Raw genomic sequence first — 16,478 nt, forward strand, 5'->3', positions numbered from 1 at the left:
GGTTCCTTGTTGCTCACACCTGGCCATCCTTCCTACTTGCCTACACAGAGTTCTCTGACATGAAGTTGCTCAGCAGAGTTTGGAGGAGTTGGAGCCATGTATGTTTTGTCTTCTGGGGAAACTCTTCCCTCTGTCTCTTCTTCTTCTCAACAGCCAAGGTTACTCGCCTTCTGTGTATTGTAGTGAATAGAGCCCTCCACGCAGCCCATGTGGCTTCTTGGCCCACCTGGGCCTGTGAGCTGGCCACGGAGCCCAATCCCTCAGGCTATGTATTCTTTGTCCTTTCTCACTAGCCTGGCCATCATCAACCCCTGTTTGCATGGGGATAGTGGTAATGGTTTTGGCTACTTCTGTTTGTTAGCCACAGGTACAACACAAAGCATTTGTGAATAATGAACTCCAATCATTGCCATTTCTGCCTGCAGCCTGGAATTGTGTCGCCATTTAAACGAGTATTCCTAAAAGGTGAAAAGAGTAGAGATAAGAAAGCCCATGAGAAGGTGACAGAGAGGCGCCCTCTGCACACTGTGGTGCTGTCATTACCCGAGCGCGTCGAGCCAGACAGACTGCTGAGCGACTATATTGAGAAGGAGGTAAAGGTAAGTCGCCATGGGCCACAGGGCGCACCTGCCAAACACTGAGATGATGAGGCATCTACCTCTACATAGTGCCTTAGCCCACACCCCACTCACTGCCCTTTCTGTGCTGATGTGTCTAATAAGAAAACCCAAAACCCAAATTCTTGTCCCTGACCAAAGTTTGTTTTTTTATGCAGTAGTATGATATGTCCTCTCTCTTGAAGGCCCAGCCATTTGGGCAGCTTGACCTGCTCTACCAGAAGAGGGTTGAAGAGCTGGGAGAAATTCCACATCTCCTCTAGTTTGCAGATGACAAGAGTTATTTGATTGAGTGCTGGACATGGTGGCATATACCTGTAATCCCAGCTACTCATGAGGCTGAGGCAGGAGGATTGCAAGTTTGAGGCCCAAATGGGCAATTTAGTGAGATCCTGCCTCAAAATTTAAAAAGAGGGGAAGGGGCTAGGGATAGTCTAGCATGCTGGAGGCCCAGGGGTTAATCCCCATTACTGCAAAAAAAAGTGGGTTGGGAAGGCACTCTAATCATGTGCTTGAGCCCATCACTGTGTCTCAAAGGCCTGTGCTCAACAGACTGTTTCTAAGCCATGTGATGTTCCCTAACATGAAAGTAAATGAATAAAAAGGTATTAAGCCACAAGGTCGGAGAGAAAGAGAAGGAGACAACAGGTTGAGGGGGCCCATAAATAGGAGAAGGAAGCTAATGAGGTGAGATTTTTGGGTCAGAGGTTATGCTGCTGGACCTGAGCACCCACAGAAGAAAGAATCCAGGTGCTTAGAAGGGACCTGTCTGGATGCCTGTGAGAGGTATTCCTGCCTTCACCTGGCCCAGCCAGGGGATTAGCTTCTCCCTTCCCCACTGGGAGATGGGACTTTGGACCTGCAGATATCTGGCACAAGGGAGGGTGGGAGAGACCCAGGTCAAAGCCTGCTATGGATGGTGAGAATTCCCAGCCCCTTTCTCTATCAAGCATCTAGAATGCCTGTAACCAGATCTTTTCCATTAGAGGATTCATGGAAAGAAGCTGAGCAGCCCCATACTGACCATGAGTGTTAAGAAGCTGGCAACCTGAAACACCAGCAAGGGTAGAATCTGCTCCCCTCTGCCAGAGGACCAGGAAAAGGGCAGCCTCACAAGGCAGCATGTTCAGAGAAGTACTGCTCAGCTCCAGCCAAATGTGACAGAAACAACTATGTCCCTAACTTCTATTCCACCAGCAAAGGCCAAGTAGGAGCCACCTTGTCCCCCAGAGCTGGCCAAGCAGGGAACAGGGAACTTTATCTCTGCTGAGCAGTAACAACTTCTTAAAGAACCTTGAATGGTTCTGGGTGTCAGTAGAAATCATGTGGGAGGCAGTCACTCCCCCAGCCAGGGAAGTATCATTGAGGGCCACATGGGAAGCCAGAACTGCCAGGAGGCCCAGCTCTAAGAAGAGCATCTCCCCCCACCCAGGGAGGCCAGGCAGAGAATGTGACGTTCCATTCTGCCTAATGATAGAAAGGTGTTATTTCTTTCTTCTCTGGGGACCAGAGCAGATTTCTAAGAGATGTGTCACTGGAGTTCTGGAGAGAGGATAAAGGGCAGGGATGAAGAACTTTTCAAAGATAATGTTTTAGACAGCTTTTGCATCATTGTGACCAAAATACCAGACAAGAACAATTTAGAGGAGGGAAAGTTTATTTGGGGCTCATGGTTTCAGAGGTCTTAGTCTATAGATGACTAACCTCATTGCTTAGGACCCAAGGTAAGGCAGCACTTCATATCGGAAGGGCCCAGCAGAGGAACACTGCTCAGCTCACAGCAAGGTCAGGAAGCAAGGAGGTGGACACAGAGAAGATGTACCCTTTCAGGGTATGTTCCTAGTGATCTATCTCCTCCAGCCGTATTCTACGTGCTCATAGTTACCACCAAGTCATTCACACCAGGATGGACTGGTTAGATTACAGCTCTCAATCCAATAACTCTACCTCCGACCATTTTTGCATTGACACTGGACTTTTTCAGGGGATACCTTACATCCAAACCATAACAGATATAACGGCTAAAGCAGCTCCAACTGGCAAAACACAAACTTAGAGAGCAGTTAAAACAGCAGATTATTCGTCAGAAACATGGGGACCAGGAGAAAGTGGCCCAGCATTCTTCAAGGGCCCAGAGACCCTGCAGAATCAAAAGGATAAGGAAAGAATACAACAAGCAACTCTACTGCAGAAACAGTAGATCAAAAGACGGGACGGACCAATTCCTTGAAATGTGCAAACTACTGCACATCCTCTGAAATAAATAATTGGAAATGTTTTGTAATTATTAAAGAAATTCAATATCTAATTTTCTAACTTTTTTTTTTTTTAATAAAAGAAGTCTTCAGTCTCTGATGGTTTCACTGGAGATTTCTACCAACCATTTGAAGAATTAACACCAGTTCTACAGTCTCTTCTAGAGAAATGGAAGGGGAGGGACACTTTCTTATTCTGGGAGGGTAGTATTGTCTGATACCAAAATCGGACAAAAACAGAACAAAAGATATATAGCCGCAAAACTTCTAAGCAAAATATTAACTAATTGAATTCAGCATATGTAAAAAAAAGTTATATACCATGATCAAGTGGGGTTTATTCGAAGGTTGCAAGATTGGCTTTGTATTTGAAAAGGTAATTCATCTTATTAGTCAGTGCAGAAATTGACAAAATCCAACACCCATTCTTGATAAAAACTCAGAAAACAAGATTATGTATGTGAGCAATGAATGTATAGATACCAAACTAAAAATACAGAATCATTTACAACTGCTTAAAATAATGAAACACTTAAGTATAAATCTTACAAAACATGTATAGCATTTGTATACTAAAAACTAAAAAGATCAGAGAAGCACTAAATTTAGTGGAGAAATTTGAAATAAATCAGAGGCCTAAATGAAGAGACATGTTTGTAGACTGGTATGTTAACATGTCAGTTCTCCCCAAATTCATATAAATGGACCAGTGCTTTGAAAATCAGAAACTACCACAGGGTACCCAATATGTAATCAATATTATTTTTTTCTTTTTGTGGTACTGGGAATCAGACTTAGGGCCTCACACACACTAGAAAAGTGCTCTGCAACTGAACTATTATACTGAGCCCTGAAGTAGGTAATTCAAACAACTTTATTAGAAGTGAATTATACAATTTTTTGTCAAAATCCCAGCAAGATATTTTTTGTAGATACAAATAAGATATTCTGATCTATATGGGAAGGAAAAAGAAGTAGAATTAGCTAAAACAAATGTGGAAATATGAAATAAGGAGAGTTAGATCTCAAAAAGTATCAGATTGCTATAAAATTGTGAACCTAGGAGCAGACCTACACACTGATTGTTGTCAGAGGTGCAGAACCTATTCAGCAAATTGGATAGAAAATTGGATGCCATAGGCTAATAGTGAATCTCATCCTAAACTTCACTTAATACAAAAATTAATTCAAAATAGATCATGGGCTTAAATGTAAAACTTCTGGGAAAAATCTCAGAAAGTCTTCATGATGTAGGGCTAGGCAAAGAGGTCTTAGATGTGACACCAAAAACAATCAATAAAAGGAAAAACTGATAAGCTAGACTTCACCAAAGTATAAAAAATTTTCTCTGCAAAAGAGGATGAAAAGACACAATACAGGACTGGGGTTGTGGCTCAGTGGTTGAGCGCTTGCCTAACCTGTGCGAAGCCCTGGGTTCGATCCTTAGTACTACATAAAATAAATTAATAAAATAAAGTATTAAAAAGAAAGAAAAGACACTCTGCAGATGGAGAGGAAGTATTTGCAAACCACATATGTGATGGAGGGTTAGTATCTAGAAAATATAAAGAACTCTCAAAACTCTCAACAGGAGAAAAAGCAAACAATACAAGTAGAATTTGGGCAAGAGACGAGACATTTCACTAAAGAGGATATGTAGGTGACAATATAAATACATGAGAAGATGCCCAACACCACTAGCCATCAGGGAAAGGTAAATTAAAACCACAATAGTTATCACTATATACCTAACAGAATACCTAAAGTAAAGAATTAGTGGCAACATCCAGTGCTGGTGAGCATGCAAGGAGCTGGGTCCTTGCACACTGCTGGTAGAATGTAAAATGGTGCTGCTGCTCTGGAGAACGGTTTGATAGTTTCTTAAAAACTCACCATGCAACTACTATATGATCTTGCAATTGTGCTCCTAGGCACTTTATTCTAGGGAAGTGAAAATTTGTGTTCACATGAAAACCTGTGTATGCATATTCAAAGCAGTTTTATTTATAATAGCCCTAAACTGGAAACAACCCCAGTGTCCTTTGGTAGGTAAATGGTAAAACAAGTTGAGGTTTCTTCATGGCATGCAAGACTTCTCAGCACTAAAAAGGGATGAACTGCTAATACATATAATAACCTGGGTGGATTGTCAAAGTTACTGCTAAGTGGAACAAGCCATCCCACAAATGATTCCCTTTATATAACATTCTTAAAACAATGCAGTTACTGATATGGAGAACACAGTAGGATTTGCTGTGGTACAGATGGGGGAAATAGTTAAGCCTATCAAAAGGTAGTAGGAGGGAACTGGGCATGGTGGCATACATCCATAATCCCAGAGACTCAGGAGGCTGAGTGAGGAGGATCACAAGTTTGAAGCCAGCCTTAGCAATTTTAGTGAGACCTTGTCTCAAAAAAAAAAAAAAAAAAAAAAGGACTGGTGTCAGGAGTGTACCCCTCTAATTTCAGCAACTAGTGAGGCTGAGTGAGGTAGGAGGATTGCAAGTTCAGAACCCGCCTCAGCAATTTAGTAAGACCCTCAGCAACTTAGAGAAATTTTTTCTCAAAATAAAAAGGGCTGAGACGTAGCCCAGTGGTAAAGTGCCCTGGTTTTAATCCCTAGTAACCCCCAAGAAAAGGTAACAGGAGGGGACCTTAAGGTGATGGATGTTTTGAATCTTTAATGTCATTGTCTGTTTCCTATGTACTTTTTTTGGTGTACTTCTGTAAGAAGTCACCACCAGGATGAATGGATGAAAAGGCACAATAGACCTCCCTCTATTATTTCTTGCAGTACTATGTAAATTTAAAATTATCTTAAACTTTTAATTATTAAGAGATAAAAGATTGTGCATAGCCAGGTGCAGAGGCATGTTCCTGTAGTTGGAACTGCTCAGGAGGCTGAGGTAGGAGGATCTCTTGAGCCTAGGAGTTCAAGGTCAGCCTGGGGAACACTCCTCCAACCTGAACCTCCTCCAGCAAACTCAAAGATTGTAGTTTTATGACTTTGCATAGAAGTGAGGTGGAATATATGAGACAAAGTGATACAAGCAGTAAGTTAATGATTAAGTAAAAAATTATATTCTAAGAAAAAAGAAAGGGTAAGTGGGAGTAGTGATTTATATATTTATATATATATTATATATATAAATATATATATTATATATATAAATATATATATATTATATATTATATATGTATTTATATATATATATTTTTTTTAAGTTGTTATATATACATATATATATATATATTTTTTTTAAGTTGTTAGACCTTTATTTATTTCTTTATATGTGGTGCTGAGAATCGAACCCAGTGCCTCACACATGCCAGGCAAGTGCGCTATCGCTGAGCCATAGCTCCAGCCCGGGGGAATAGTGATTTAATTGGAAGTTGAGATATAATGTCTTAAAACAAGAAACCAAACAATAGCAATATAAACCCATCATTTAGAAAAATGACCCTAGATGCCTGAAGAAACAGATCCTAGCACGGCTATCTCTTGAAAGTGGTTTATAGGATTTTCCTGGTTGGGACTAGAGATTTTCATTTTTTATTCTGTTTCTTTGGACTATCTGACTTTTTAAAATGTATACATTTATTACTTTGATAAAATAAAAATAGTGATAACAGAATCTTCAAGTGGCAAGGAAACATTCCCACATATTCCAATGTGGTTCTTTATGGAAAGTATTTTGTGTTTAGAATGAGCATTAAAAATAAAGTTGACAGAAACTTGATAATGGTTCCTATTTTTGGAATGCTTACTGTGTGCAGCAGTACTGTTTAACTTTTTATATTCATTAATCCTCACAAAACCTTCGAAAAGTTGAAACATTCTCCTTGTTTTTCATCACATGCTGGCATTTGCCCCAGTATGCTCAATGCTATGTTAGCTTGAAGCCTGGTGACTGAGTGAGGTAACACACACCAGGCCTACTGTGTCTTCATTCTGGGAGAGACAGAAGGTAATTACTTCTGTGATATCAAACCCAAAAAACTTCTTGGTTAGATTTATTTTTTTAATTAAAAAAATTATTTATTGAATATGTAACCTTTGGAAGGAACCCTGAGTCTATTTTCTTGAATCCTTACACACATAATTTAGATATCTATATATAAACATGTATGCATTTGTTTCTGAAATGATTACATGGTGTATACTGCATCTTCTGTTTTAAAATTTCAATTAAAAAAAAACATTTTTCTATGTGTGAGTGGTACTGGGGATTGAACCCAGGGTCTTTATCATGCTATGCAAGTTCTCCACCACTGAGCTACATCCCTAGCTCCCAACTTTTCATTCATTCATTTGGTCAGTCAGCCAGCTGCGCATTCATTTTGTGGTGCTGGGGATTGGACCCAGGGCCTTGTGCATGCTGGGCAAGCACTCTACCACTGAGCTACATGCACACCCCTGAACTTTATTTAAAAAAAAAAAAAAAAAAAAAAGGTTGTTTTGGGTTTTATGTGTGTTGTGTGTGTGGTGCTGGAGATTGAATCCAGGGACACTTACCATTGAATTTTATCCTTAGCTCTTTATTTTTTATTTATCTTATTTTTTTGGTACTAGAGGTTGAACTCAGGGGTGCTTAACCACTGAGTCACATCCACAGCCCTTTTTTGTATTTTATTTAGAGACAGGGTCTCACTGAGTTGCTTTAGGACCTTACTAATTGCTAAGGCTAGCTTTGAACTCAAGATCCTCCTATCTCAGCCTCTTGAGCTACGATTACAGGCAAGCATATGGGTCTTGTTTTTTATTTTTGAGGCAGGGTCACTAAATTGCCTGGACTGACCTGAACTTGTAATTCTCCTGTGTTAGCCTCCAGAGTAGCTGGGATTATAGGTGTGTTCCACCACACTCAGCTTAAAAATGTGTAAAGCTGGGTGCACATGCCTATAATCCCAGTGGTTTAGGAGGCTGAGGCAGGAGGATGGCAAGATGAAAACTAGATGCAGCAATTAAGTGAGGTCCTAAGCAATTTAGTGAAGCTCTCAGCAGCTTAGTGAGACCCTGTCTCAAAATATAAAAAAGGGGCTGGAGGTGCTGGGGATATAGCTCAGTTGATAGAGTGCTTGCCTTGCATACACAAGGCCCTGGGTTCAATCCCCAGCACCATAATTAAAAGTGTGGGGGGAGGTGCTAGGTAAGTGGCTCAGTGGTTAAACACTCCTAGGTTCAATCTCTGGTGCCCCCCCAAAAAAGTTTTAAAATTATTTTACTTGATGTAATAATTGTATATACTTATGGGTCTAATGTGATATTTCAGTACATGTTTGCAGTGTATAATGATTAAGTCAGGGCAGTTAAAATCTGTCATCTTGAACATTTATCATTTCTTTGTATTGGAAACATTCAAAAATCTTTTCTTACAGCTGCTTTGCAATATACAATAAATTATTAACTATTTTTAACCATCTAACTGTATTTTTGTACCCAATAACCATCTTCTGTCTTCCCTATTCTCTCTTTCCTTTCTATCCTCTGATAACCCCTATTCTATTCTGTACTTCTGACTTACTTCCACATATCAGTGAGATGTGTGGTGTCTTTCTGTGAGCAAATGGCAAGATATCGTTCTTTTTTTTTTTTTTTGAGAGAGAGAATTTTTAATATTTATTTTTTTTAGTTCTCGGCGGACACAACATCTTTGTTGGTATGTGGTGCTGAGGATTGAACCTGGGCCGCACGCATGCCAGGCGAGCACGCTACCGCTTGAGCCACATTCCCAGCCCGATATCGTTCTTTTTTTATAGAAAAATATTTTATTGTGTATACACATTACATTTTCTTTTTCTTTTTGCCATACTGGGGAATGAACCTAGAGGTACCCTACCACTGAGCTATATCCCTGGCCCTTTTTTATTTTATTTTGAGACATGGTCTCACTAAGTTGTCAAGACTGGTCTCTGTCTTGCAATTGAGCCTCCTGCTCAGCCTCCCAAGTTACGGAGATTACAGTTGTTTCCCACTCTACCTGGCTCTAGCCTTTTTATTTTTTATTTTGAGCAAGTCCCTCTAAATTGCCAAGGCCAACCTTGAACTTGGAAGCCTCCTGGCTTAGTTTCCTGAGTCTCTGGGATTACAGGCGTGTGCCATCACTCTTGGGTCACATCTTCTTTATGCAATTATCCATTGATGGCTACTTAGGTTGATATCTTGGCTATTGTGAGTAGTGCTGCAGTAAGCATAATAGTGCAGGCATCTTTTTAACATACTAATGTCATTTTCTTTGGATATATATACTTAATAATGGGATCGCTGAATCATAAGGTAGTTCTACTTTTAGTTTCTCAAGGAACCTCCATACTGCTTTCCATAACTGTGGAAAATTACTGTGCTAAATTATATTCCTCCCAGGAGTGTATAAGTGTTCCTTTTTCTTCATATCCTTGCCAGCAGCATTTGTCATCTTTTAACTGTCTGATAATTAGCCATTCTAACTGGGGTAAGATGATCTCTAATTGTGGATTTGACTTCAGTTTGCATTTCCCTAATGATTAGCAATGTTGAACCTTTTTTTCATAGACTTGTTGACCATTTGTATATCTTCTTTTGAGAAATGTTGTTTGAGATCATTTGTCCATTTCTTAACAGGCCTTTTTTTTTATTGAATTTTTTTTTAGTTCCTCAGATATTCTGGATATTAACCCCTTAGTGGATAGAATTTGCAAATATTTCCTACTGTTCTGCAGATTATCTCTTTATTCTCTTGGTTATTTCTTTTGCTGTACAGAAACTTTTTAGTTTGATATAATCCCATTTGTCTATTTTTGCTTTTGTTACCTCTGCTGTGGGGGTTTATTTAAAAAATCGTTGCCTGTACCTTGTTTTTTGTACTCCACTATATATTTCTTTATATATCAGAATGTCACACTGACATGTAAAGCTGCTTCACTTGTTTTAATGATTGCATAGTGTTCCTTTATATTGCTATACCATATTTTATTTAACCAGTGACCTATTAATGCATATTTAATTTGTTATCTACAATTACACACATTTTACTCTAGATACATATTGGATAAATTTCAGAAATGGAATTTCTGGATCTGTAAGTCTAGGTTACTTTTTAATTTGACAGAGAATTCCAGATTGCTCTTCATAGAGAAGTTAAGCCTGTGCATGCCTTCAACAGTCTTTGAGAGTGCCTGTCTCCACCCTCTGAGGAACAACACAGTGTGTATGCAACCTTTTTGATATTTGCTAATCAATAGAAGTAACTATAATGTTTCCTCATTATAGTTTTACTTACAAGTGAGGTTGAGTGTCTTTTCAAATAGTCAAGAGTCAAATTTCTTTCATACTGTCTTTCTAGATCCACTGCCCCTTTTTTCCTTTGGTTATTTGTGCCTATTTTCTTTGTATTTTCAGTAGCTGTCGGTATGTCAGATAACTTAGCCCTTTGCTGTAAAATTAATGGCAAATGTCTCTTGCTGGTTTATCATTCGTCTTTGTATTTGTTTCCAATGATTCTCCAGTAGCAGAATCTGAAATGAGATTATGTTCAGTTGAACTGTTAGGGGCCTGTTGGGGAGGAGGGGAGGCTGGGGAGGGTGGAGGAAAAAGTATGTGAAAATTGTCTGTTCGATCCCAGTTCTGCCACCTTTGTTGATGGGAGGGATGCAGGGGATGGAATCAGGGAGTTTTATCAACACTCAGAATGGTGGGGACCCTGGGTGGGATGTCTACCACATGTGCTGCTTTCTGCCTTCTGCTTGTTGATATTGTGTTTCTCATTAAGTTCACTCCATCCAGACCCTGCTTCTCCAGCATCAATTGGTCTTATTTGCTGGAAACCTTTCCCCCATGAAGTGCAGTCCCCACTGCATCAGTGACTCTGAGCACACCTTATTATCCTCCTCCACTGCCTGTGCAATAAGAGTTTCCTCGCCTGCCTGGTGAATCTGCTAGTCTCAGTTGTTTGCCCCAGGGTCTAGATACATATTGGTTAAATTTCAGTACCTATGAACTATAACTAATCATCCTATCCTTACCAGGTGGCCTTTTCCAAATAGTGTTTTCTACTTCAGTAGCTTCTATTCTATAGGTCATGGTTGCCAATTTGCCTGCTGATGGGTGGGGGAATATCCAGAGATATTTAAGGCGTACTCTGGACTGTCCCCACTTCCTTATGGTATGTCCCCACTTCCTCATGGTGATCTGGGTCAACTCCCCTGTAGAACAGTTGTTATTTTCTTTGCTTGCATATGCATGAACATGAGGAACCCAAAGTGACCAGCTAGCCACTATTTCTTGCTGTGTCTTCTCTCTTTTTTTTTTTTTTAATATTTATTTTTAAGGTGAAGATGGACACAACACAATGCCTTTATTTTTATGTGGTGCTGAGGATCGAACCCGGTCCCACCCGAGCTAGGCGAGCGCTCTACCGCTGAGCCACAATCCCAGCCCCTGTGTCTCCTGATAGAAGTATTTTGTCCCTGGGATCTAGACCCTCAAAACCTGCAGAGCCTAAAGTGAAGAGGTCAGCAAGTACCAGTTTCCCCAAGCGGTCACTTGAGTTGATGGTGATTAGAGCCATTCCTGCTTCCATACCTTGGATCCTAGACCCCTGCATTTTTCCCACTGGAGACCTAGTACCATGTAGTGACTATGGTTTAGATGCATAATGCCTCTGAAAGGAGAGAAAGCATTCTTTTGGGATGTCATACAGGTGGCCCTTCAGCTATACCCTCAAGAGACCATTCCACAACTCCCTTGGACAGTTTTGACAATTCTGGACAATCAGGCTTTATATAGGATCATTGATTCCCACAGTCTTGTGCCTACTTTTATATCTCTTTAGTACAAAGTAAATCCCCTAGTCCAAGGTAATGTCACAAGCTGTCCCACATCAGAAATCAGGTATTCTATGAGCCCCGGGAGAATGGAGCTGACTGATGCCACAGGCAGGAGAGGCAGAACTATAACTGCATTATGCGCTCATTCTTGCTAGGAAAGGATTCCTATTGTAGGGTTGAAGGAGTCCCGATGTACCTACTGATTAGTTGGTCTCCTGGAGGGATGACACATCATCAGGTCCACAGGTCTGAGCCTGTTTTTGACTTACCACTTTGGCTCAGAGTAGAAGGCTGGAATCAGTTTGAGATGGTCTTTTCTATTTCAGTAGCTCTTTTGTCTATAGGTCCAAGGGTCATCATGAGGATTCTGCACCCTACTAAGTGTGTCTTCTCCTTTTATATATTATATACGTTATTCAGGAAATGGCAGGTGACTACCAGCTGAGTCTTGACCCAGTGGACACTTAGATATAGACCTGGAATCCACTGATTACCTTATAGCCCCACCCCATACAGGGTTTGTTGGCAGTGTGGGTTCCCAAGTAGTGGCATCACCTTTAAACCTCCAAAAACTTTCACAGATTTCCAGTTCCCAGGAACCTTGTACCTGGGCCATTTAAATCTCTTTGGAGATTTAATGCTGGTAAAATCACCATGGGGCATACTTGCCTTGGTGTTAAGTTCCTTCCCACACAGATGTGTCCTCTCCTTCCATCAGTGTTTGGGTCTAAGAGCTGCTTCAGGTCTGGAAACTGAGTCAGGGTTAGATACTTTTATTGCAGAAGCTTACCTCAACTTTCTGCCCCCCCTTTTTAACACAGGGGTACTCAATCACTGAGCCACATTCCCAGCCCTATTTTGTATTTTATTTAGAGATAGGATCTCACTGAGTTGCTTAGTGCTTCACAGTTGCTGAGGATGGCTTTGAACTCGTGCCTCAGCCTCCTGAGCCCCTGGGATTACAGGTGTGTGCCACCATGTCCAGCTGTTGTCTATTGTTTTGATCTCCTTCTTTGTATATATTGAGCAGTCTTGCCTCTAGGAACGCTGTGTTCTATGAGCCATATCAACAGTGCCCCATCACCATTTTGACTTTATTCCCTGTTATTAATTCAGGCCTCCCTTCCCCTGTTGGTTAAGTGCTACTACCTGGCTTTTGCTGTTCCAGGACCCTGTTGCCCTCTTGCTTCTGGGGATCCCAGTTCTGTGAGAGCATATCTCACCATTAGCTGCTTCTGCAAAAGCTGGCCAGCTCATGCTTCTTCTCCACCTACTTTGTAGTACCATGGTGGATGGGCTCTGGTGGGATTTCCTGTCATTTTATGGGTCTATCCTAGCATACCTCCTTCCCTGAGCCTTCAAATGCTGAGATCCCCAGTACTGAGACCCATAGTCTTCCATAGCACCTCTGTGATCTCTACTTTGGTCAGTATCAGCTTTTACTTGGACTGAGCTCCTAAGAACCTCAACTGTAAGTTAAAATGACCCCTGAACCTTGTCAGGTTATTAAATGCTGTGGCATGATGTGTGCCTTAGTGGGGACAAACTTATCCAGCTTAATATTCTACTATCAGGACCTAGCACCATGCATCGCCTGCTTTTCAGTGCCTACCAGTACATGATAAGCAAGTCCTGGAGCCAAGAGAGGCAGTTACAAGCTCATTGGAGGATTGTGCATTGTTCTCTAGCAAGGGGGTTTGAGGAACTGTTGTCTTCCACCAAAAGGGGATGGACAACAGGTTGCGGTGGCACATGCCTGTAATCCCAGTGGCTCAGGAGCCTGATACAGGAGGATTGTGAGTTCGAAGCCATCCTCAGCAAAAGCAAGGCGCTGAGCAACTGAGTGAGACTCTGTCTCTAAATAAAATACAAAATAAGGCCAGGAATATGGCTCAGTAGTCAAGTGCCCCTGAGTTCAATCTCTGATACCAAAAACAAATCTTTTAGGACAAAATTTTCTCAAGTGAGTAAAGGAAATCTATTTCCTGAAGAGACCTGTGGACTGAGCTGAAAGCATGGTAGCCAGAGTTTGATTGACATGTGAGAAAAGGAAGATGGTATTATATGGCATGGTGTCATGCAGGCCTTGGACAGTCTTGGGGGGAGTTCTTGTTCAATTGTGTAGACATGGTATCAGGGTACTTTTGTTTTAGTGAAGCACTTCATATATGACCCAATCTTAGTGTGTGTGTTTTGCTACTGGGGATTGAACCTAAGGGTGCTTTACCCACTGAGCCCTTTTTAAAAATTTGAGAAAGTTTCTAAATTGCTAAGGGCCTCACTGAGTTGCTGAGGCTGGCCTCCTTCCTCAGCTTCCCAAGTTACTGGGATTATAGGTGTGTGCCGTCATCAATATTTTTTTACTCATTTGAGTGAAAACACAAAATAATATTTTTGGATGATACAAAGCTAGAAATGATAGCTAATGTACAGTGTAGCATTGATAATTGAAAAAGTTTTTAATAAAATTAAAAAAATTTTTTTTTGTACCAGGGATTGATCCAGGGTTGTTTTACAATTTGTCACATTCCAAGTCCTTTTTATGTTTTGTTTGGGACAGGGTCTTGCTAAGTTGCTTTGGGTCTTACTAAATTGCTGAGGCTGGCTTTGAACTTGCAGTCCTCCTGCCTCAGCCTTTCGAGCCTCTGGGATTACAAGTGTGTGTTACCACGCCTGGTTGCAAAATAAATTTTTGAATAAAACTAATAAGATAAAGTTTTTATTATTGTAAAATATACATAACATATATTAGTTGTCAATAGACTATAAAGTTTGCCATCTTTGCTGGGCATGGTGGTATACGCATGTAATCCCAGCAACTTGAGAGACTGAGGCAGGAGGATCACCAGTTTGAGGCCAGCCTAAGCAACTTAGCCAGATCCTGTCTGTGTTAGTTGGCTTTTCACTGCTGTGACCAAAAGACCCAACAGGAACAATTTTAGAGGAGGAAAAGTTTATTTAGGGCTCATGGTTTCAGAGGTCTCAGTCCATAGATGACTGACTTGGGTACTTTGAGCCTGAGGTAAGGCAAGAACATCATGGTGTAAAGGTATGAAGGAAAAAAGCAGCTCAGGACATGGCTACCAGGAAGCAGAGAGAGAGAGAGCTCTCCTCAACAAGAACACACTTTAAGCCCCAAAGACATACCCTCAGTGACCTACCTCCTCCAGCCATACCCTACCTGCCTATAGTTACTACCCAGTTAATCATCAGTTAATCAGTGTGAATCAACACACTGATTAGATTAAGACTCTCAAAACCCGATCACCTCTGAACTTACTTTTTTTTCAGTTGTCAGTAGACTATTTATTTATATGCAGTGCTGAGACTCAAACCCAGTGCCTCATACATGCTAGGCAAGCACTCTACCACTGAGCCACAACCCCAGTCCTCACCTCTAAATTTTCTTGGATTGTCTTATGCATGAGCTTTTGGGGGACACAGAATATCTAAACCATAACACTGTCTCAAGAAAAAAGCGGGGGTGCTGGGGATGTAGCTCAGTGGTAGAGGGCTTGCCTAGCATGTGCAAGGCCCTGGGTTCAATCTATAATACAGCTCACACCCTGCATATTGCCTTCTCAACTATTTTCAAGTATACAGTTCAGTAGCGTTAAGTACTCTGTTGTATAACTGTCACCACCATCCATGTCCAGAATGTTTCGTCGGCCCATATTGAAATAGTTGCTATTTTTAATTTTTATTTATTAGTTCTAGATAGACACAATAGCTTCATTTTGTTTGTTTGTCTATTTATTTATTTAATTTGGTACTGGGGATCGAACCCAGTGCCTCACACATGCTAGGCAAGCGCTCTACCACTGAGCCACAACCCCAGCCCGAAACCGAAATCATCGTTATTAACAATGACTGCCTATTCCCTTTCTCTGCAGCCCCTGGCCACCACCATTCTTCTCTCTGTGAATATGACTACTCTAGGCACCTTGTATAAGTGGAATAATACAGTATTTGTGCGTCTATGACTGTTTAATTTCACTTAGGACAACATCTTCAAGGTTCATCAGTATCATGGGAGGTGACAGAATTTTCTTCCTCTTTGAGGAAATTCTTCCACTGTATGGATATATCACACTTTATTCAATAGTGAACATTTGGGTTGTTTCTACCGTTTGTTGATTGTAAATGTCAATGTGCTTAAAGTCTCTGCTTTGATTTTTTTAAAAAATGTATATTCACGCAGAAGTGGAATTATTGGATCATATGCTAATTCTTGGTTTAATTTCTTGCTGAACCACAATATTGTTTTCCACAGCAGCTGCGCCATTTTACATTGCCACCAGCAGTGTATAAAGGTTCCAGTTTCTCCATAATTTCACTAAAAGATGTTATCCCTCCAATTTTTATATTTTAATAATAGCCATCTTCGTGGCTGTGAGTTAGTATCTCATTGAAGTTTTGATTTTCATTTCCCTAATAATTAGTGATATTGAAGACCTTTCATGTACTTATTAGTCATGTGTATATCTTTTTTAGAAAAAATGTCTATTCAAGTTGTTTCCCCTTTTTAAAATTAGGTTTGTTTTTTTTTTTTGTTATTGTTGACTTACAGCAGTTCTTTTTTTAATATTTATTTTTTAGTTGTAGTTGGACACAATATCTTTATTTATTTTTATGTGGTGCTGAGGATTGAACTCAGGGTCTTGCATATGTGAGGTGAGCACTCTAAGTCCAAACTTGTATTTGTGGAGTGCCCTGAATGTGCTTTAGCCAGTTATTCTTTCCTCTGTTTCCTTTTCTGTCTAGTGAGCAGGCTGCATTGTGCAGCATTAGATTGATTGGT

The 16,478-nt window shown here is 40.5% G+C and overlaps 1 protein-coding gene across 6 annotated transcripts in view; it reads left to right on the forward strand.

The window, feature by feature from the left end:
* The window catches only part of Ccm2 (CCM2 scaffold protein), a 62,969-nt gene that overhangs the window by 27,388 nt on the left and 19,103 nt on the right, over positions 1 to 16,478 (forward strand). For 3 of the 6 annotated variants that reach the window (XM_077796798.1, XM_026399456.2, XM_026399455.2), the window contains exon 2: positions 426 to 599. The exons of 2 other annotated variants lie outside the window; for them this stretch is intronic. In XM_077796798.1, the coding sequence (XP_077652924.1) occupies positions 426 to 599 (174 nt within the window). Of the gene's footprint in view, positions 1 to 425; positions 600 to 9,960; positions 10,056 to 16,478 lie in introns of those variants that run through there. One more of the 6 variants, XM_026399458.2, reaches the window with a different exon arrangement.

The sequence above is a fragment of the Urocitellus parryii genome, chromosome 3 (assembly GCF_045843805.1).
Source record: "Urocitellus parryii isolate mUroPar1 chromosome 3, mUroPar1.hap1, whole genome shotgun sequence".
In the NCBI taxonomy this organism is placed as follows: Eukaryota; Metazoa; Chordata; class Mammalia; order Rodentia; family Sciuridae; genus Urocitellus; species Urocitellus parryii.